The sequence below is a fragment of the Mesocricetus auratus genome, unplaced genomic scaffold (genome assembly GCF_017639785.1).
Source record: "Mesocricetus auratus isolate SY011 unplaced genomic scaffold, BCM_Maur_2.0 Super-Scaffold_100028, whole genome shotgun sequence".
NCBI classification, from domain to species: Eukaryota; Metazoa; Chordata; class Mammalia; order Rodentia; family Cricetidae; genus Mesocricetus; species Mesocricetus auratus.
Window position 1 is genome coordinate 2418119 of NW_024429209.1, and position 22966 is coordinate 2441084.

A 22966-nucleotide genomic window follows, 5' to 3' on the forward strand; every position below is an offset into this window, starting at 1 on the left:
GTACTAGCATCCTGCATCTAACCACTTAGCCCATCTTCCTCTAGGATCACCCAGACTAAATGACCATTATTTCTCACCCAGGACCACCGCAGTCACCTCCTCGCTGTACTGGTTGGTGTTCTCACCCTCACACCATAGAACATTCTCAAAAGCACCCAAAATTCTGTCAATACCTTTCCATCTGTTTTGTTCTACTGTAGCTGCTTCTCATCTAAGGCTAAAACACAAAACTCTAAAAATAGCCTAAAAGGTTCTGCATATCTGGCCCATTATCTGCATCCTCGCTAAATATGCCTTGCCCCATGAAGAACAACTGTGTGTCACACTGGCTTCTTTGTTCCTCCATAAATTATGTAGAGAGCAGAAAAATCTTTGTGCACACAGATAAGCACCAAGGAAGCCAGGGAAAGTTGAACGCATAGCTTATCTCTTCAATGGAATGAGGTGCTTAACTGTAGTTTACAGCCTGATGATCCTTTGCTGTCTGATGAGCCAGGCTTCGTTCACCTATCCTAGAATTTATATTTTACTTATTCCAGCCCCTTCCCCCAAAAAACCTTAGCATTGCTTCTAAGACATAAAACCCACCCTCATGAGTGATGTCACTTGTACTTTACAACAGCCTAAGTAACTTCTATGTTATCTTAGGACCAGGCCAATCCTGACACCCACAGGTATGTTTATCTCAGTCAGTCACTCAAGATCCTAAATCTTGGGCACTATCGCTGAGCCAACAGTACCCTACTTTGAGGTCAGATGTACTTTGTAAAGAGTCTCAATACAACACCCCCTCTCTGTGTGTGTGTGTGTGTGTGTTCAAGACAGAGTTTCTCTGTGTAGCCCTGGCTGTCATGGAATTAGCTCTGACACTCCTATCCTGGTCTACAGAGCGAGTGCCAGGACAGCCTCCAAAGCCACAGAGAAACCCTGTCTCGAAAAAAACCAAAAAAAAAAAAAAAAAAAAAAAAAAAGAATGAGCTCCTGGCCCCAAAAGATACGGGTGGAGAAGTGAAAATCCACATCTATGGCTTCACAGCTTCTGGCACTGGGATATTCTCATTCTTGTTAAGTCGTCTATCACTTAAAACGTTGTCTTTTTAATAAAAACATTTGTTTATTTATTGTTTTATCTCTGAGACAAGGACTCACTATCTAACTCTGTCTGTCCTGGAACTTATTGTGTAGATTGGCCTTAAACTCACAGAGATCCACCTGTCTGTCTCTGCCTACAAGTGTAGGGATTAGTGTCATGTGCCACCATGTTCAGCAGCCCCCACTTTTTAATTAAGAATAATTTTTAAAAAATATTTTATTTATTTATTGTGTATACAGCTTTCTGCCTACAGGCCAGCAGAGGGTACCAGATCTCATTCAAGGTGGTTGTGAGCCACCATGTGGTTGCTGGGAATTGAACTCAGGACCTCTGGAAGAACAGTCAGTGCTCTTAACTGCTGAGCCATCTCTCTAGCCCCTAAGAATAATTTTTAAGGGTTTTTTTTTTTTGAGACAGGGTTTCTCTGTGTAACAGCTCTGGCTGTCCTGGAACTTCCTTTGTAGACCAGGCTGGCCTTGAACTCACAGAGATCTGCTTGCTTCTGCTTGAAAGTGCTGGGATTAAAGGTATGCACCACCACTGCCCAGCTTAGATTGGGTAAATTTATCTGGGAAGACCCACCAGAACTGTGGGTGGCACCGTCTCATGGGCTGAGGTTCTGGGTTGACTAAAATGGAGAAGGTGAGCTGCGCCCAAGCATTCAACCCTCCCTGCTTCCTGGCTGCAGGTATGGTGTGGTCAGCAGTGTCCTGCTCTTGGTGCCACGCTTTCCCTGCTACAATGGACACTCACCCCTAAAACTGTAAGCCAAGGTAAACTCGTCCTTAAGTAATTTTGGAGAGCGATCTTTCACAGCAATGAGGAAACGGATACTGGTTCTGAAATCTTGGAGCTCATCTGTGACTGCACACACTTTTCTCCTCTTCTACATCTAGCCGTGCTGAGATGACATCTCCAACCGTGAATCCCCACTTTTGTTTGTTTGTTTTTGAGACAAGATCTCATGTATGCCACACTGGTCTCAAGCTGAGGCTGACCTTGAACTTCTGATCCTCCTGCCTCTACCTCCCAAGTGCTGGGCTTACAAATATGCACCACACACCTGGTTTCTGCAGTGCTGGGGATTGAACCCATGGCTCTGTACATGCCAGGCAAGCTCTCTGCCAAGTGAGTTGCATCCACAGCTCTCATCTCCATTGCACAGTGCAGTTCACCCGTCCCCTAAACTACTACAAGGCCTTGTTAGTAACCTTGCCTTCTCTCACACCATCTCTCCCCCACCCATCCTCAAGTTGTAAATGAGAGTTTCAAGACCTTCAGCGGTTCTCCCATCACCCAGAAAAGAAACCATGGCCATTGCAGTGATAGGGCAAGTGCCTCGAGTATTGGCTGAGTAGAGAGAAAATGCTTGAGAAAGCCTCAGAAAGGGACTCAAGTGCCTAGAGCAGGTTATCAAATTCATGGCAGTGAGGGTGAAAGACCAAAACAGCTAGGATGAGTTCCTGTGGTTAGAGCGACAACTGGTAACTGAGAAAGGAAGAGTTAAGGGTGCTGCAGAGACAGATGATGGCAGAGTTAGCTATGCGGGAGGTGAGGGGAGACTGAATCAGTATCTGACATGCAACTGGGGAAGCAGCTTCCTCCCTGAATCAGGAAGAAGGGCCCACAAATGGGTGCAGAAGCTGGCCAGGTATAGGCTGGATGGAGGTGGGCAGGGTTTTCCTTTCTCCAGGAACCCAATACCCCATGATCTCTAGCAAGCATCATTGACATGAACACTTCTCATTCTCTTTCTTCTGTAGATGCTGGACAAATGCAGCTTGAAATCACCCTTGATTTCAACAGCTGCCGTGAGTCTCTTGCCCATCCTGTAACCGGCCAGGGATAGGCTTTAGAGGGCTGACCCTCAGCTCACCTGCTCCCAGCCACCAGCTCTTCCAGAGTCTGCTTAAGCCGTGTGCAGGCACCCAGCCCCGACCTGCGCTGCATCTTCTCAACCTCCTGCAGGCCCTGGTCCTGTGTGGGCTCCGGCAGAAGTCAGTCTGGAGGGTCCCTGGCCCTCCCCCCCCATTCATACCCTGGCTCTGCTTCTCTAGTCCCCTTCTGACTCCACCCCATTTATCACTGTGCCCGCCCCTTTCCAAGTTCCCACAGCTTTGTAACCCTCGGTCTGCCTAGGAACTCCAAGCCTTGTCCACCCACTTCCTGGCCCTGCACCAAGAAGGTATGAGCCCCACCCCTTAGTATCCACTTTGGAGCACCTTCAAAAGCTGAGTCTCTCTTGTCATGTGTCTGGGCCCTTCCCTGCGGGGGCCACCTTGCTCTCACCAGCCTCTCGGCCACTTTGCACACACTGTTGCTGCTATGCAGGCGCCACGTATAATCCTCCCAGCGGCTCCATACTTGTAGGCAGGGCTTTCGGTGCCGCAGAGGCAAGCACAGGTATGGCCTGGGCCAGAGAGAAGGGAGGAGGTTGGGGGACTCCTGAGAGTTTGAGGGCCTCTCTATTCCCTCCTACAAGTCACCCTGATCACTTACCCATTGCCATCTACAGGCTCGGGCCACTGATCAGGTGTCCCCAGCAACTCTTCCTCCTCCTGCCCTGCCTGTCTGTTCTCGGGTCCCAGGAGAGGCCGAGCTTCTGATATGCCGCCTTCAGCTCCCTCGTCAGCCCTTGACCTTTGGCCCAATTGCTCCTCTCTGCGACCTGCAGGACCTGCCCCCAGAACAAGGATCAGAGCATCAGTCTGAGGCATCCCTCTGCAGCCTCTGCCTCAGGAGGAGCAGAAGCCCCCACTCTCCCCAAAAGTGAGCCTCCCTCCTGTGCCCTAAAGCCCGAAACAAGAGGGCAAACCCGTGACCTTCAGGGCTCATCTAGGCCACACACCAATGGAAATCTCCAAGCTGATAGGCTGCTTGGCCAGTGAAGGGTCAATCATGGTGGCCTCAAAGACCACGGCAAAAAGCAGGAAATCTTCGCAGGGTGCCAGGGCGTTCTGGGGAAGAGAGCAGGTCAGCTGGGTCAGCTCCCACCAGGAGCAGTCTGCGCTGTGCTTGGTCACAATGCCCACAGAAAGATATCGACTAAGGTTCAGGGAGCTCTGTGTCTTACCTCCCTCTTGGCCCCTCGTAGCTGCCCCATACACTGGTCCAGAGGACAGATTCTCTCTGATGCATGCCCTCTATATATGCCATATCCATGTACACCAGCACACATGTGCACACACACTGAATTCTCCACCCAAGTCCCCAAACTGATAACAGCATCATGATTTCCAATGCTTGGAAAGGGATTTACAAGCCCTAGAGCCAAGGGTCACCACCACCAGCCCCGCCTCCACCACCAGCCCCGCCTCCACCACCAGCCCCGCCTCCACCACCAGCCCCGCCTCCACTACCAGCCACACCTCCGGCAGGGGCAGCAACTCCTCCACCTCCACCTCCGCTGCACCAGGAACCACAGGTACATCCCCACTGGCACCGGCATCCGCAGGCTTTGGAACGCCAGCTGGGGTTTGACCCTGCTTGGTCTTCTTCTTTTTCTTCCCAGTGAGTCGGGACAATCTGGACCCCTGTGTGCTCTGGGGGGATGTAGATTCAACTCTGCCTTCCAACACCTCCATGGACACAGCTACCAGAAGTCGGCCCCGGAACCAAATGCCTTCTCCAACACCTTCGTTGAGACTTTGAAGACCATCCCGGAACCTGCCACTGGGGAGCGAGCCATAGAGGGGCACCCAGGCCGGACCAAAAGTAGGGTTAAACCCGGCTGTGGGGGACAAGAACAGGGTTTGGAGGAGAGCACAGGGTAAATGGAGACTGCTCTGAACTGTACACCTTTGTATCCCCCAGGTGTTGGGGGAGGGAAAGAGAAGGCTGAGTTCTAGAAGGGAACAGGTCGGTGACAAACAGTAGCAGACAGAGGACCTCTCTAAGCTTCAGAGGGGAGCTGAGGCTGGGGCGGAAGTACTAGTCCTGTGGTAATTGGCGGAGGGGTGTGGATACTGAAGCCACTGACTTCAGAGTGGTCATTTTGCAGCAAGGCTTGACTGAAACGGGGGGGGGGCCGTCACGGTCTGAAGGCAGAGCCTGGCTTAGAAGAGTTCATTTTGTGGGGTGGACGGTCCTTCCTAGGCCACCTGTGTTTTAAGGATGCTCTTTGTTCTGAGGGGCCGATGTGAGCCAGGGCAGACAGGGCCCCTCTTCCCGCAGAGGCCGGTTACGCTCACCTGCGCGGCCAGAGTTCGAGATCTGCCTCAGGTCCAGCACATGTGTGGCTAGTGCCACATCCAGGAGCGGTGCGTCATCACGCAGCTGCAGGCGAAGGCCACGTGTTAGCGGCGGGAAGAGTTCCACAAAGCTCAACTGCTCATTCCACTCGGGCTCCGTCTCCTCTGCACGCACAGAAGTCTCACCCTGAGGGCCGAGTCAGACAGAGGGGATTAGTGCGGGTCCCAAAAGATGGTTCTGCGGGTGGCGGTGCTTGATATCAAGTGTGATGACCTGAGTTTGATCCCCAGGTCCTATACTGATGTCCCTCCTGCAGGGTGGCCTCTGACCTCCTCACATGCACCATGGCACTCAGCGCTCCCACACACATACACAAAATAAATAATAAAGGCTGGAGAGAGAGCTGGGCGATTAAAGTTGAGAGCAAGTACTCTTCCAGGGAGTGAGTTTGCTTCCCAGTCCACACATCATGCAACGCACCCCGACCTTGACTCAGCTGCAGGGGCTCTGACACCCTCTTCAGGCCTCCGTGGGCACTTACACTCATGTGCACAGAATACCACACAGATATTCATACATACGCATAATTAAGAATAAGAATAGTTAGGCATTGTCGAACATGCCTAAATCCTACCAAGGGAATCTGAGTTCCAGGCCAGGTAGGGCTACATAGCAAAACCTTATCTCAAAATGAATAAATAAAGATATCTTTAATAAATGATTTTTTAAAAGACTCAGCTGTGGCATGGGGGACAAGAGTGACTTACCTGCTGCCCCAGGAAGCTCACCCGCACATAGGGATCCAGGAGGACGTGTTGTTCACGCAGTGCACGGGCCAGATTGCCTAGCAGCCCCGTGCGCACTGTGGGAAGACCCTGGGCACGGTACACACGTACATGCAGGCGTGCCCATGGTCTCTCAGCCTGCACCCCACGTGGCAGGAGTAGATTCCTAGGAACAGCCCCCACTCAGGAGGAAAGCTACGGCCTGAGCCCCTCTGCTCCTCTGACCCCCTGAGGCCATGCCTCCTCCAATTCTCCACTCCCATGTCACCCCAGCTCACTTCTCGATGTCTGAACTGGTCCCAGGGACTGGAGGTGGCAGTGGAAGGGGAGGGTCCCCGCGTGCCCTCACAGACAAGGTGATCTTGACAAAGCCCTTGGTCCCAGATCGGGTGTCGCAGGGATCATGTAGAGGGGCCCACTTTTGGTGGAAATGCCCATCTAAAGATGGAGGGATAGGACAAGGAGTGAGAGGAAGCCTAAGGAATGTTTGAGTTGTTTCAGGACATTGAACAATGGCTGGGGTTTCGGGCGAAGCAGTCTGTCTGGCATAGAGAGAAGAGCCAAAGTACAGGAAAGGTCAGCCATCGCAAGAGATGGCTGTCTCAGAAGTTAGTGCACTGGGGACAGCACAGGTGGGTGACCAGAGCCCAGTTTCTGGAGTCTTTGTTCATGTAAATGAGTTTCAACGAGAGAATGGGTTCAATACCTGGCTGGTCCAAGGCAATGCCCAGATCCATCCTGAAGGTGCCTATCCTGGTGGCCATGAATGGGAGAGTCTGCGAGTGGAAAGCCTGGGGAGAGAGGGGTTAGTCCTGGTGCTTTGGCGCCTTTCTCCCTGCCTCCTTTAAGTCCCATGGTGCTCTTCCTGCCTCAGCCACCCAAATACTCAGCTGGGCATCACCCCTTTCTCGACATAACCCTCTTTCCCACTCACAGTGATCTCCAGCAGCAAGTCTTGGAGGTGAAGCCGAGTCTTGTGAAAATCGAACAAGAAGTACTGGGTTGAGTGAGAAGGGGAGGGAGCGTAGGTGTGAAAGGTGCATTCAGCTTGCCCCGAAATCTTGCAAAGGGAATGCGGTCCCGTTCCTAAAAGGTGCCTACACTCTTCCCTTACAAAACCAGCGCTATTGAACCCAGGCCTGCCCTTTCCAGGGACAGGATGTCCTCTGGATCACCTGCATTCTCTCAAGCCCACCTCTTCCTTGGTGTTGCTCACCTCATTGTAGAAGGGGCAATTGGTTCCACGCTGTGTTGTGGTCACTCGGCGCTGGTCCCCCACGCACACAGCCACATAGGGGTTAATATTGACTCCCACCAGTTTCTGGGCCTCAAGAACAGTGACCCCCACCTAGGTAAGGAATGCGAAAGAGGGAGGAAAGAGAGTGAGACCCACCAGGATGAGGGTAGGAACCTGTCCACGAGGATTAGAGCTTGGCCCAAGGGTCATACCTGGAAGTCCCGGGCTCTGCACACCTGGAAGGGATCCCCGCGGGACAGGCCCAGGGTGCGGCTACAGAGAAGCATAGAGTCGAGTTCACTTCCCCTTCCCCACCCGCCCCCACACACAGTTGCCTGGCTCTGGGATAAGGACTTTTGAAGTTGAAGTCCTTTCAGACTCCTTTGTCTACCTTCGTCTCAGGCCCACATCCAGAGTTTGACTCATTCTTGGAGCTCTGAACCCATTTGCTTGCTCAGCAAAGGTTGATTGAGACCCGCTATGTGCCAGCGCTGTTCTAAGCACTGTAGCACTGACGTGAACGGCAGACAGGACTGTTTCTTTACTAACCAGCGTGAGCCACTACAGCGGAGTTTGAACATGAGGGTGTGTGTGCCTACGAGTAAAATGAGCCTTGATACCAGGGACCCCACCTCTCCCCACACCCTAGTGTGGATGGGTGTGGCCTTATGTGTGAGGAACACTGACTCAGCCACAGGGTGTGAGAGCAGGTGCACAGGAGCACGTTACCTTTTGAGGGGACTGAACACCACCCCAGAGATCTCCACGTCAGGCTCGTCCTCCAGCTCCAGCTCCAGCTCGTTCTCCTCATCATCCTGTGTCCCTAGGCTTCGAGCTAGCCTTCGGCCCAGAGCCACTGCCCGACGCTCCAGCCCGGCCTCCCCAGGCCTGATGGGAAAGGCCTCAGAGGTCATGGCTAGGACCTGTCACCTGTTGCTGGGCATCCCTTATTTTTGCTTATTTTATGATTGACCTTTGATTCCAGATTGGCCCTGCTATTCTGGGACTAATTCTTTTTTTTTCTTTTTTTTTTTTTTTTTGAGACAGGGTTTCTTCGTGTAACAGCCCTGGCTGTCCTGGAACTCCCTTTGTAGGCCAGGCTGGCCTTGAACTCACAGAGATCTGCCTGCCTCTGCCTTCCAAGTGCTGGGAATAAAGGCATGTGCCACCACACTTGGCTTTGAACTTTTTTTTTTTTTTTTTTTTTTGGTTTTTTCGAGACAGGGTTTCTCTGTGGCTTTGAAGTCTGTCCTGGAACTAGCTCTTGTAGACCAGGCTGGTCTCGAACTCACAGAGATCTGCCTGCCTCTGTCTCTCGAGTGCTGGGATTAAAGATGTACGCCACCACCGGCTGACTTTGAGCTCTTAATCCTGAGACCATTCTAACTTCAGAACCCAGTCCTGCTGCAAGGATTGACCTCTGACCTCATCATTCATTCGTTCGAATCTCAGACTCTGGGACTAACTCCATGTCACTGGTCCTCAGCCTCCAAACTGACCCCATGGCTCTCAGCCACTCCCACATACTTACTCCATCTCCTGGAAGCCCACATTGGGGATGATCAACTCTGAGCTGGGAGGGAAAACAGACAGGTGAGCCCTGCCTACTTAATGGCAACCTGGTGAAAACACACTCAGGGTCACAGTACCCAGCACACCCAGCAAGGGACAAATGCTCCTTTTCTCTCTACAGGCCGAGTTTCATCTGGAGACACCAGACCTTGCTTAGAATTACCTGTCTCGAATGGGTGTCCCAAAGTCCTCCTCTGCCCAGGTTCCAGCAGCTCCCTCAGGGGGCTGATACTTTAAGTCAAGCTCCACCTGGATCTGAAACCAGATATGGTGCTCATAGATCTCCTCAAACTGACATGGAGTTAGGAGAATATCAGGACAATGCATTCCACATCGTCTGAAAATAGAGACCCTTCGGGCTGTGTCTGTAGTAACATGCTCCTCTCTCACTATCAATATTGTTAGCGCTCACAATCTTCTGTATCTGCTAGCTGCTAGAAGAGGTAAAGTCAGCTGTCTTTAATGACAGACCCCTGGTGGGTCAGCTACACTCCAGGGCAGAGCCTCCTCCTAAGAGTAGTCGTGCAACATAAACTGAACTATTGTCAGGGGTGAAAAAACAAACAAACTCACAGTTGGATGGGAAGGGAGGTGAGGGTGGAGAGGAGACATGGGAAGAGTTGGGGGTGAATATGATCAAAATACATTCTATTAAGTTCTCATAGAATTAACAAAGAGCATGATTTTTAAAATAGTTACAGCCTTCTTAAGAACTACAGGCAAAGCCGGGCGTTGGTGGCACGCGCCTTTAATCCCAGGACTCGGGAGGCAGAGGCAGGCAGATTTCTGTGAGTTCAAGACCAGCCTGGTCTACCAAGCGAGTTCTAGGACAGAGTCCAAGACAATACAGAGAAACCCTGTCTCAAAAAACCAAAAAGAACTACAGGCAATAGTCTGGGGAGATGGCCTAGAAGGTTAAAGGATGCTTGCTGGCAAGCCTGACAACCTGAGTTTGATGCCCAGAGCATACATAGTGGAGGAAGAGAACAATTCCTAGAAGGTGTCTTCTAACTTCTGGACATATACCCACTCACACATAAAAAATAAATGTTTGACTGGGCAGTGGTAACACAAACCTTTAATCCCAGCACTCAGGAGGCAGAGGCAGGTAGATATCTGAGTTTAGAGGCCAGCCTGGTCTACAGAATGAGTTCCAGGACAGTCAGGGATTCCCTGAGAAACCCTGTCTCAAAAAATCAGAATAACTAACTAACTAAATACATGTTTAAGGGCTGAAGAGTGACTCATCTGTTAAGAGCACTGACTGTTCTTCCAGTGGACTTGGGTTCAATTCCCTGCAACCACATCATGATTCACAAGCATCTCTAGTCGGATCTGATTCCCTCTTCTGGCCTGCAGGTATACCTGCAGGCAGACATACATGCAGACAGGGTACTTATATACATAATAAAGTACATGAATAAATCTTTTTTTTTTTTGAAACAGAGTTTCTCTGTGACTTTGGAGGCTGTCCTGGAACTAGCTCTTGTAGACGAGGCTGGTTTTGAACTCACAGAGAACTGCCTGTCTCTGCCTCCCAAGTACTGGGATTAAAAGCGTGTGCCACCACCGCCCTACTTGAATAAAAACTTTTAAAACTAAAAATAACGTTTAAAATTATTTTTGAGACAGGGTTTTAGTGTAGCCTGGAAGTCATCATGTAAACCAAGCTGGCCTGGAACTCAGAGAGATTTACCTGCCTCTGCCTCTGCCTCTGCCTCTGCCTCTGCCTCTGCCTCTGCCTCTGCCTCTGCCTCTGCCTCTGCCTCTGCCTCTGCCTCTGCCTCTGCCTCTGCCTCTGCCTCTGCCAGGATTAAGGGTATGCACTGCCGTGCTCAGTTCTAAATAAAAAGGAAATCAATGAAAAGGACTTAAGGCTGGAGATCCAGCTCAGTTGGTAGAGTGCTTGCCTAGCATTCAGAAAGGCGTGGGTTTGGACTCAGCAGCACTGAAAACAAACAAAGCTAAGCCTGGAAAATACAAAACAAACAGCAACAAAACTCAACTTCAATGTGCAAGTTACCTCTTGAGTCTATTCTTCCTCTGTTCTTGGCCTTCACAGCTCTACGTGGCCTGGTCCCTGACAACTTTTCCAGCTCCATCTCATTCTAGGTTTCTGTCCCAATCAGCACCCTGATCAGCACATCAGGATTTCACATATTCAGGACCCTCTGTCTGAACATTTTCCTTCCTACTTAGCTATAACCTTCAGTTCTGAGCTCAAGTTTCCGCCGGGAAACTTCCTTCCTCCCTGTCTAGGTCACAGACTGGTTATACACACTCATAGACTCTTACCAGCCCTGTAACATTCACCAGCAGCAAATCTACTTCTACCTGTGTGGATGCTTGCTCAGTGCTGGGCCCACTTGGTTCAGCTGGTGAGCTTCAATAAAGCAAATCTTTATTTGGTTTTGCTTACCACTGAATCCCTATAGCTCATTATCATCCTTGAACTTAACCAATAACTGAATGAAAAAAAAAAAGTCTGACTCTGCATTGTGTGAATAAGGAAACAGCTTAGTGATGCTGAACTCCACTAGGTTCTCCAGTGGGAAGTGGCAGACCTGAGATTTGAAGCCAGTTCCTCCTCTTTTAAGGATACGCAACCTTCCATGAAATAACAGGAAAATCCTACCAGGTTCATCACTGTCGCCCGTAAAAGAAGTGAACCTACCCCCACCCAAGGAGCAACAGTACACTCACCACACCCCTTGGGACTCAGAAATAGCCTGCGTCTGGCCTTGTAGGACTCAGGCAGGGGCTGTAAGAAAGGGCGCCTAAGCTGGGGCCTGGTGCTTGTTGCCACTCCTGTCTGACTCAAGTTTTCCCTTCAGTTAAACGGAACCCTCTGTTTGGAGGAAGTCTCAGGCCTGCTGATGGCAGTAGGCTGGTGGCACTTACTGGGGACACTCGGAGTTTCTCATCCACTAGGGCTTCCCTCAGCACCAAGTGCCCAGCACTTTGCAGCTGCTGCAGGGAGATCACCAGTGTCCCCAGGGACCTAGAAGAGTGGCACGAGACAGAAGAGTGAGATGGGCAGTTGACACCAAGCCCTTCCCTGGCTTCCTCCAGCTTTACTCACCTGGGGCTGAACACATGGCTACAGTTGACCACCTGTACAGACAGACTCTCCCCAGCCAGTGGAGATCCATAGTGGGGCCAACGAAACAGCTGGGGACGGGAAGACGTTCATAACGGGATGCTAGGCTGACCCTCACAGAGTCTATTCCCAACTGTTCAAATGTGAGGCTACACCTAGTAGTGATCTCCCAAGCCTACAACAAACCCCTCCAACATGGAGTTGACTTCAATCTCGGGCTGATCTGGAACTCCTTGCCAATCAAGCACTGACATCTCAAACCAGGGCCGACTTCTCAAACCTGAGACTCACAGTATTTCTGAAGACCACACCTTCCGAGCCCAGGAATGAGCCCTCCTGCCCCAGCATGGACCCCAAACAGAAAATCCTGACTTCTTTCCAGCCAGGAAGCAGCTATACTGACCTCACCAACATCTGCTTCTCGGCCACAGCGAATTTTCCTTGTTTTCTGGGTAAAGCCTGCTCAAAATGAAGCTGGTCATTTATCAGCCCCTCCAAATACACAAACCATGGCCCACCGTCTAGTTCCCCACTCACTCTTAAAGAAAAGTGGAAGATAAGAAAACAAGTAGAAGCCAGGGTGAAGGGAGACCGGTTATAGAGCAAGGATTTAAATCGGACGGAATGAAGAACCCAGAATCCCCCAGCTCTAAAAGTCCCCAGACCACCCATGCAGGTCTCACCACGGAAGCAGAGATGCACTTGTCGGTCATGGATGCCTGGCAGCCCTGTTAGGCGCCTCACGCACACAGTCAGAGCCATGGCACAGTGCTGTGGCTCAGTCTGCCTGCTTGCCCTTCCGCCTGCCGGTGTCCGTGACTCACTGGACTCACCCGGCAGGTTCAGCTGTCCCTTCCCTCTAGTCAAACACACAGGGGGCAGGCCTGGAGGTCATGGGTGGGAAGGTCTGAGGCCTGAGAGGCGGGGTCAGCACCAAGCTCTGCCTCTACCATCGGCTGGATGGCAAGAAGCTTCAACCCACGTCTCATCTTTGTGGGGTGGGAGCTGGGATAGGTACCAATGGAGAAGATCTAAGGCTGGCCCCTGCTAGCCTATGAGGCCTCACGTCTTGGTGTTCTTTCCTATCGCTGCGGTGAAGCACCATGACCAGAAGTAACTCTTGAAACCGGCTTATTTCACTCACGCTTGCACATCAAAGAGCAGGAACTCAAGCACGCAGAGGCCATGCAGGAGTTCCACTTACTGGCTTGCTCAGCCTGCCTTTTTGTTTGTTTACTTTCTAATAGAATCGAGGGCTGCCAGCCCAGAGATGTCCCCATCCACAGTAAGCTGGGTCTCCGCATTAATAAGTTAGTTAAGAAAATGCCCAACAGGCTTGGCTAAAACCTAATCTTACAGAGCCGTTTTCTCAGTTGAGGTCTCTTCCTCTCCTAGGACTCTAGCTTGTTGTGTCATTGACATAAAACTAGCCAGAACAATGGACCCTTGTCAACTTGACACACCAATGCAACACTATTCGACAATAACCTTTCCTTTTTTGTTCATCCCCAATATCTCATATTAATAAATAACACAATATAAAACATAGTGGGCCAGGCAGTGGTGGCACACACCTTTAATCCCAGCATTCAGGAGTGGGGGCTGGGATTTTTGAGACAAGGTTTCTCTGTGTAGCTCTGGCTGTCCTGGAACTCACTCTGTAGACCAGGCTGGTCTCAAACTGGGAGATCTGCCTGCCTGTCTCCCAAGTGTTGGGATTAAAGGCTGTGCTACCACTGCCTGGCTAAAAAATCTCACAGCTCACAGTCTTTACAAATTCAAATACTTTGAAAATTCAGGCTCTTAAAATACAAGATTAACTCAAAAAAATCAGTAGCTTCCTATATACAGACAATAAACATGCTGAGAAGGAAATCAGAGAAGCATCACCCTTTACATTAGCCACAAATAACATCAAATATGTAGTGATAACTCTAGCCAAGCAAGTGAAAGAGCTGTACGACAAGAAGTTCAGGTCTTTAGAGAAAGAAATTAAATGAGATATCAGAAAATGGGAAGATCTCTCATGCTCTTAGATAGGTAGGATCAACATAGTCAAAAATGGCAGTCCTACCAAAAGTCATCTACAGATTCAATGCAATCCCCATCAAAATCCCAGTATAATTCTTCACAGACCTTGACAGGATAATACTCAACTTCATATGGAAAAATAAAAAACCCAGGATAGCCAAAACCTCCCTGGACAATAAAGGATCATCTCGGGGCAACATCATCCCTAACTTCAAGCTCTATTATAGAGTTATAGCAATGAAAACAGCTTGGTATTGGCATAAAAGCAGACAGGTGGACCAATGGAATCAAATCAAAGACCCCATATCAACCCACACACCTATGAACACCTAATTTTTGACAAAGAAGCTACAAATATAAAATGGAAAAATTTCAGCCGGGCATTGGTGGCGCACGCCTTTAATCCCAGCACATGGGAGGCAGAGGCAGGCGGATCTCTGTGAGTTCGAGACCAGCCTGGACTACCAAGTGAGTTCCAGGACAGCCTCCAAAGCCACAGAGAAACCCTATCTCGAAAAACCAAAAAAAAAAAAAAAAAAAAAAAAAAAAGGAAAACTTTCGCTGACTGATATCTTCAGGGCTGTGATTGGAACCAGCTGAACAACCCTGGATCAGCCCCTGAGTGGGGGATTGTGGATGAGGAAAGGCTAGCTATCCAATGATGTTAAAGAAAAAGACAGAGACATGATCATAACAGGAGGTCAGGGTCAGTCAATATTGAATGCCCCCAGTTTGTTGATGCATGGTCTTAAGTAACCATCCTAAGGTGGAGAAGACTGATAGCAATTATTTCCCTGAATTGTAAAGACACTCCTTTGCAGCACGTACTCAAGCCTTTAGGCACCTTCACCCCAGCATGTCTCATTAGCCTTCAGGATGGGTGAAGACTCACCCTGGCCCAAGTCTGTTGGTATTTAGATAGGAACCATTCTCCACACAGTCCAGGACATCCGGCTGCTGTTAGGTGACATCTAAAAGAAATTCTGGGCTCTGCTGAATTCATGGCAGGGTGGAATAGATATCCAAAATATACGTCCCAAAGAAAAAAAAAGCATATTCAACAAATGGTTCTGGATGTTGACATGTAGAAGAATGCAAATGGATCCATATCTATCGCCATGCACAAAACTCAAGTCCAAATGGACCAAAGACCTCAAGATAAATACATCCACAATGGGCATCATAGAAGAGAAAGTGGGAAATACCCTTGAACCCATAGGTATAGGAGACCACTTCCTAAATAGAACACCAGTAGCACAGACACTGAGAGCAACAATTAATAAATGGGACCTCCTGAAACTGAGAAGGTTATGTAAAGCAAAGAACACAGTCAACAAGACAAGACGGCTCCCTACAGAATGGGAAAAGATTTTCACCAACCCCACATCTGACAGAGGGCTGATCTCTGAAATATACTTACAAAGAACTCAAGAAACTAGAAATCAAACTACCAAATAATCCAATTTAAAAATGGAGTAGAGGGGGCTGGAGAGATGACTCAGCGGTTAAGAGCACTGACTGTTCTTCCAGAGGTCCTGAGTTCAATTCCCAGCAACCACACGGTGGCTCACAACCATCTGTAATGAGATCTGGTGCCTTTTGCTGGCACACAGGCAGAAGACTGTATACATAATAAATAAATAAAATGGAGTAGAGACACTCAATGGGCAGAAAGACACTTAAGGAAATGCTCAACATCCTTAGTCATCAGGGAAATGCGAATCAAAACCACTCTGAGATTCCATCTTACACCGATCAGAATGGCTAAGATCAAAAACACAATGACAGTTTAAGCTAGAGAGGATGTGGAGAAAGGAGACACTCCTCCACTGCTGGTGGGAGTACAAACTTGTGGCCAATAGCTAGTAGTCCTGCAACAATAGCTGATTAGGAATGGTCAGTGGGTCTCCAAAAACATCCCAGTGGGAGCAAGGAGGTATAGATGAGCGAGGCAGAGAAGTAAGACCCAGGGGTCTGCAATTCCTAGCATCCCAGGAATTCAGAGAGGGATGATTTGGAGATGACACAGGCTCCTCAGTGATTTGCCAAACACAGAGCAGGGCCCAAGGGCTCTGAGCCTGAGAGAGACAGTCACCTGGTACCATAACTTTGAGAAAAGGCAGACAGCAAGGAGAGGACTGTGCTGGAGAAAGAAATCCTCACGTCCAGGGAGTGGTCAGGGGCGGATGGCCCCACCAGAGACCCAGCTGCCAACACTGAATGGAAGGCAAAGCATCTAGTGAACAAGAAAGCAAAATCGTTGCAGGTGGAAAAGAGTGGATCTATTGAGGGTGGAGCAGGTGGGCAGGGGTCCCAGCATGAAGTGATCCCCTTTTTGTGGACTCTGCCACTTAACAAACGTGCTGCACAAAACAGAGTTAATAATGAAAGAAGTCTATTGGGGGAGGGGGAAGTGGAAGAGTGAAAGGGTGATACCTCCTTCCACCTATCAGGATCGCTGGCAGAATGTTGCAAAGGTCCCGTAAAATATCAAGGGAAGCAGATTTTTGGTAAACTTATTCCCATGAGTGAGGCCGAATGAGATCCAATGGCTGTTTTTCAAGCAAGCATCATAAGAAAGACACACACTGGTGATTCGTCAATCAAGGGACAGGAGCTGAAGTACCCAAGGGTCCAAGACAAGCACAGGTAGCCCAGCAAGCTGCCATACAAAGGGCGGGGACCAAGGGCTGTGAGCCTCAAAGAGCCAAGGTTGCTGGTACCATGACTTAATGAGACCAAAAGGGGAAAAACCATGCTCCAGAGACTAGTGGTCACTCTTGTGAAATAGCCATAGGAGAAGAGGTGTGGCTCACCAATCATGTTGGGTTTAGATGGAGGGACCCAGTGATCTGGAGAAGCAAGGCTGTCGTATGTGGATTGGGTTCTAGGATCCCATCACGCCTCAAACTGCAGGAGGAAGCTCCATCTTTCCCTATCAGAGAAACAATGTTGCAATTTTTAAAATTCCAAAAGAGAAGTCATGTCATACAACAGGTTTATTAGAAGAGGAGAGAGGAGAGAGAGGGAGGCAGAGACCCACCCATGGGGACATGAGTGGGAAGAGAAAGAGAGGGAAGGAGAGAAAGATAAGAAGTGGGCAGAGCCCTTTTAAAAGGGAACATAGTGAATGCACACAGGTGGTGCTCTTAGTGGCTGCAGCTGAGGTTGTATCCTGCCAGAACCCCAAGGACAGTACAGTATAGATGCATGAATACTAACACCGCCTGCTTCTACCTCCCTCTTGCTAGGATTAAAGGCATGTAATACCACACCTAACTCAAACCTTTCTTGTTCTGAGTTCCCAAAGTCTACCTCCAGATATAGCACACACAGTAGGCCTTGAAAACCACTGGCTGGGGCCAAGCATGGGAACACACAGTTGTAACCCCAATAGTTGGGAGGCTGAGGGAGGAGGCTCTCTAGTTTAAGGTCAACTTGAGCTACGTAGTGAGACCTAGTCTAAGAACAACAACAAAAATGCATTATCTAGATAAATAGATGGCATAAAAGATGAACCCCCTGGTTGGGCAGTGGTGGCACATGCCTTTAGTCCCAGCACTCGGGAGGCAGAGGCAGGCAGATCTCTGTGAGTTCGAGGCCAGCCTGGTCTACAAGAGTTAGTTCCAGGACAGCCTCCAAAGCCACAGAGAAACCCTGTCTCGAAAAACTAAAAAAAAAAAAAAAAAAAAAAAAAAAGATGAACCCCCTTTCCCCAGTGTTGGTGCTGCAAGCACTCACCACATTGTTGAATTGATGAGTGGTTGAATGTATCCCTAGATTACATAGAGTAATTGTACTTTGTGCTTCTTAACCAGAAGCCATAGGTCCTTAGTTTAGTGTACTAGGACTCGAGTGAAACTGTAAATGGAGTCTCGGAGTCTGCAAACCTTAGAATCAGACTAAAAATTAACTATGTGTGCATTTGTATATAAATGTCCTACTTAGTTGTTAAGATTTACTTTTTTTTTTTTTTTTTTTTGGTTTTTTGAGACAGGGTTTCTCTGTGGCTTTGGAGACTCTCCTGGAACTAGCTCTTGTAGACCAGGCTGGTCTCGAACTAACCACACCCACTTTAGGCAGGACTAAAGACGTATATGGCTGGACGTAAAGACGTATACATACGTAGGCGGAACTACGTCACTAGCCAGGCCCACTTTTGGGCATGGCTAGGGGGCGTTACAGGGGAAGGTATAAAAGACAGCACACAGGAAGTCTCGGTCTCTTTTCCTGGAGTTCGGCTTCCGGTTCGGCAGCTGAAAACTGCTTGGCTCATCTGGGTTACTTGTTTGGTATCTTGTGAGTAATTTCTACAATAAATACTTAGTTTTACTTTCAGTAATTGTGTGTCGCTTATTGTTACAGCGTCCGTTGGAGCCTACACTAAGCCATCTCTCCAGCCTCAGATTTGTTTTTAATTTCTAAATTACATTTGTTTGCATATTATTTATTTTGGAGGATGTGTTCACATGTTACAGCATGCACGTGGGGGTCAGAAGACAACTTGCAGGAGTGAGTTCTCTTCTCCCACCATGTGAATCTTGGGAATCAAACTCAGGTCAGCATTGCTGAGACTTGGCAGCACGTCTTACTCATTGATCCATCCCCTGGCCCAGTTATTCCTTTGTTTGGTTGGTTGGCTTTGTTTTCTTTTTTTGAGACAGGGTTTTTCTGTGTAGCCCTGCCTGTCCTGGTAATAGCTCTGTAGATCAAGTTGACCTTGAACTCAGAGATCTGCCTGCCTCTGCCTCCTGAGTGCTGGCATTAGAGATGTGTGCCACCACTGTCCCAACTACCAATTACTCCTTTTAATTTACTTCCTATGTGTAGAACTTTTGCTGTACTCTCAAAAATGGAGAGATGCAGCCAAGGAGTGATGAAACATATGTTCTTTATCTCTCAGACGTTTCATACATGCTAATAATAACACAGCATAAAAGGGAACATACGCCGGTCAGTTATGGCGCAGCCTTTAATCCCAGCACTCAGGAGACAGAGGCAGGTGGATCTCTGTGAGCTAGTTCCAAGACAGCCTCCAAAGAGAAACCCTGTCTCAAAAAACAAAAGAAAAACAAAAACAATAACAAAAAGAACATACTACAGTTACATTCACAGAAGGAAAAAGTCAAGACTGGGAATCTCTGAGGAGGGAGGACAGAGTCACTTTGCTGACGAGGGAGTATTTAGAATGGGATCTGTGTAGTGGCATCTTGTTCCACCAATGGACTTGGGATGGTGGCCACATCTTAGGGCATGACTTTACTGTGTGTAGCTGTGACCCCTCATAAGGAAGAGGAGGGATGGCCCTCTCTCTCTTAGGTTGTGGTGGGAGCATCCTGAAGAGCAGAGGCTGCACCTTCAAGAGCAGGAAGGACCGTGCCAGTGATGTACCATCATTGTGTGAGTGCTCCCCAAATAAATACCTGATGTTCCTTTTTATCTGGGCATTTGTGGATTCCTTCAAACCTGCCTTCAGATCTGAGGATAGAAACTGGAACCAAAGACCAGCATTCAGGCAATGGGAAGGAATGGCATGTCCTAAGACTTGTAGCTTGTTCAACTTGGCTTAAATACAAGGAATGTCCACGGCAATGATAGATAAGATTGGACCATCAGCAGAGCTGGTTCTTGTCATATAGCTTCAGGCTATGTGCCTGGCTCCTCCTTGTCTCAGTTTTCCATGTCAATAAGAGCATTAGGAAGAACTGGGGATGTAGCTCAGTTTGTAGAATACTTGCCTGGCTTGCAGAAGGCCGTACGCTTATTCCCAGCACCCCATAAATAAGGCATAGTGAATGACTATAACCCCAGAACTTAGGAGATGGAGGCAGGAGGATGAGAGGTTCAAGGTCATCATTACATAGTGAGCTTGAAGCAAACCTGGGCTACAGGAAAGAGAGGCTTTTCTAAAACCTAAAAGTCACACAAAAACAAAACAACAGGAACAAAACTCCATACTTGACAAGAAAGGTTGCTTTTTAACGTAATGTTTTTGAGAATTCATATGTGGTATTTATATCATTTCCAACACCCATCCCCCTCCAACTCCTTCTATGCCCCATCACTCCCTCTCACACTCATGATCTCTTCTATAGTTACCATTGCATGTGCACACACACACACACTCTCTCTCTCTCTCTCTCTCTCTCTCTCTCTCTCTCTCTCTCTCTCTCTCTGCTGAGCCTGTTTAGTGTTGCTGTTACCTACGTATGCTTAGAGATGACCCCTTGGGATAACCTGTCAATCTGTTTATCTCTGGAGAAAACTGACACCCCTTCTCTCAGCAGCCACTGTTTGCCAGTAGCTCATCTAGAGGTGGTGCCTTACGAAAGTCTCCTCATGCCTGTTGGCATGCCTTGTGTTATTATGAAGACCTTGTTGAGGCGACCGTATTGTTAAACTTTCTTGGATGAAGCATCTCTGACTCTTACAAACCTCTAGAGTCTGACATGGGGCATTTTATTTTAGACCTATTTAAGCACAGCACATTTCAGAAAAAGATTCCTGGTGATAGCTAACTCAGTTCCATGCATATCACAAAACTTTGGGCTTGACTTCATCAAAACTCTTTGTAAAGTACATGTGACCTCTTCCATAGAGATGGGTTCTATTGACTGAGAAACGATGCTCAAGATGAGGGTCTAGGGAGGATGACTGAGACAAACATAAGCATGTGGGGTACTCGGGTGAGACCTGGCCACACAGAGAGCACAGAGGTCACCAGGTTATAAATCACCGCCACTCCCAGCCTTCTGGATGGAAAATGGGTATACATCTCTTCCTTTGAAGAGACAACACTGTGCGCTTAACATGCCTGGTTCCCTTAGTGCTCATCTGTGAGCACAAGGACCTCTGTGTCCCCTACACAGATATACCAATGGGGGTTGACAGTACATTATCACTTCTCTGAGTTTTGGCCAGCTGTGGATCTCTGTGGTAGCCTCTGCGTGCCACAAAAAGAAGCTTCCCTAGCTGGGCAGTGGTGGCCCACGCCTTTAATCCCAGTACTTGGGAGGCAGAGGCAGGCGGATCTCTGTGAGTTCGAGGCCAGCCTGGTCTACAATAGCTAGTTCCAGGACAGCCTCCAAAGCCACAGAGAAATCCTATATTAAAACAAACAAACAAAAAACAAAACAATTGTGGTACCATGAGAACTAGGCCTTAGGAAGGAGCCTTCTGGAAAAGCTACAGCTCAATTCTTCCGTGTTCTGTGTCCAAAGAAAATAGTGTTTTCAGCAATAGATTCTTAACTTCACATTCTGGGAGGAAACCTAGGGCAATGGCCATAGCTTAGAAAGATTCCCCATTCTCCAGCTTTAAACACTTGGTGCCCAGTTGATGGCACTGTTTGGGGAGGTTTAGGAGGTGTGGCCTAATTAGAAGAAGTATGTCACTGAAGGCAAGCTTTGGAAGTTTAAACACACCATTTACAGTTTGTTTGCTCTACTTTGAATTTGCACCACAAGATACAAGCTTTGGCCAAGCCAGGCGGTGGTGGCGCAAGCCTTTAATCCCAGCACATGGGAGGCAGAGGCAGGCGGATCTCTGTTAGTTTGAGGCTGGCCTGGTCTACATAGCAAATTCTAGGCTACTAATTGAGACCCTGTCTCAAAAATGAATTGAGACGACAGCCTCCAAAACAATACAGAGAAACCCTGTCTCGTAAATACCAAAAAAAAAAAAAAAAGAATTGAGAGAGAGAGAGTTATTTATGCCACAGGGGTATAATGCTTCTCAAGATCCAAAGACTACCAAAAACTCCAGTCAGGCACAAAAAACCTCTTGTATTGTTGCTCAGGGTGTCTCTCTCTCTCTCTCTCTCTCTCTTTTTTTTTTTTTTTTTGGTTTTTCGAGACAGAGTTTCTCTGTATTGTTTTGGAGGCTGTCCTGGAACTCGCTCTGTAGACCAGCTGGCCTGGAACTCAGAGATCTGCTTGCCTCTGCCTGCCGAGTGCTGGGATTAAAGGTGTGAGCCACCAAGGCCCCGCCAAGGTTGTCTCTTTTTAAGATCCAGGTTAGATGTCACAGTACTTAGATGCTGAGGAAGGGCTTTTCCTCCCTCTGTTAAAGAAACTGAAACCCAAAAAAGTTCTCAAACTGGGTACAGGGCAGGGTCAGATGGGGACTGCCTGACTGAGATGAGAATTCTTGGTCTTTCTACTCTCTTTCCTCCAGGGCTCTGTGGAATCTAATGTCACATTAATGTCACCTCTCTAGAGCCTGGTATAAGCATCTCCTTTGGGCTGGAACACAGCTTAACATAACAGACATCTCTGTTCCTCAAACCCTTAAGAACTGCTACTTGTGCAAGCTGGTTAACATTCTAAATAAGATGCAATGTGGAAAAAAATATAGTGGACTGGTGTGCGTGATTTTGGAATTGTTTTTTGGTGTGTTTTTTGACACGAGATATCACTATATAGCCCTGGCTATCCTGAGACTACTTATGTAGACCAGGTTGTCCTCGAACTCAGGAGTCAGAGATTCTCCTGCTTCTACCTTCATAGTGCTAGGATTAAAGTCCTGTGCTACCACCATGCTGGGTCAGGATTTCCAGATGTCATGCAACATGGTCTCAGGGAACTGTTGAATCCCTTGTATAAATCTTTTTTTTTTTTTTTTTTTGGTTTTACGAGACAGGGTTTCCCTGTATTGTTTGGAGGCTGTCGGTCCAGCCTGGCCTCGAACTCATAGAGATCCTCCTGCCTCTGCCTCCCGAGTGCTGGGATTAAAGGCGTGCACCACCACTGCCCGGCCCCTTGTATAAATCTTAAGGGTTGCACTCCATCACTTTTCCTAGTGAGGACTTTAATTAGTATTGAGCATGAAGTTGTTTAAAATGTGCCTTCTAGGACAGCAAGATGGCTCAGTGGGTAAAGGCACTTGCTGCCAAGGCTGAAGAATTGAATTTGATTCCTGGTTCCCACCAGTTGTCCTCTGATCTACATATATAGAGA

At 48.4% G+C, this 22966-nt stretch overlaps 1 protein-coding gene across 1 annotated transcript in view; it reads right to left on the reverse strand.

Annotated features, from left to right (window-relative positions):
• LOC101828506 (fer-1-like protein 4) overlaps positions 1-12881 on the reverse strand; it is a 38773-nt gene extending 25892 nt beyond the window's left edge. Inside the window, exons 1-19 of the mRNA XM_040732665.1 lie at positions 12662-12881; positions 12382-12437; positions 11961-12049; positions 11780-11879; positions 9042-9133; positions 8838-8879; positions 8036-8194; positions 7519-7579; positions 7286-7417; positions 7004-7066; positions 6776-6860; positions 6348-6507; positions 6052-6235; positions 5284-5470; positions 4462-4823; positions 3942-4050; positions 3593-3770; positions 3383-3503; positions 2970-3070 (exon numbers count right to left, since the gene is read on the reverse strand). Of these exons, the coding sequence (XP_040588599.1) occupies positions 2970-3070; positions 3383-3503; positions 3593-3770; positions 3942-4050; positions 4462-4823; positions 5284-5470; positions 6052-6235; positions 6348-6507; positions 6776-6860; positions 7004-7066; positions 7286-7417; positions 7519-7579; positions 8036-8194; positions 8838-8879; positions 9042-9133; positions 11780-11879; positions 11961-12049; positions 12382-12437; positions 12662-12740 (2360 nt within the window). The 5' untranslated portion in view covers positions 12741-12881. The remainder of the gene's footprint in view (positions 1-2969; positions 3071-3382; positions 3504-3592; positions 3771-3941; positions 4051-4461; positions 4824-5283; positions 5471-6051; positions 6236-6347; positions 6508-6775; positions 6861-7003; positions 7067-7285; positions 7418-7518; positions 7580-8035; positions 8195-8837; positions 8880-9041; positions 9134-11779; positions 11880-11960; positions 12050-12381; positions 12438-12661) is intronic.
• Between the last annotated feature and the right edge of the window lie 10085 nt (positions 12882-22966).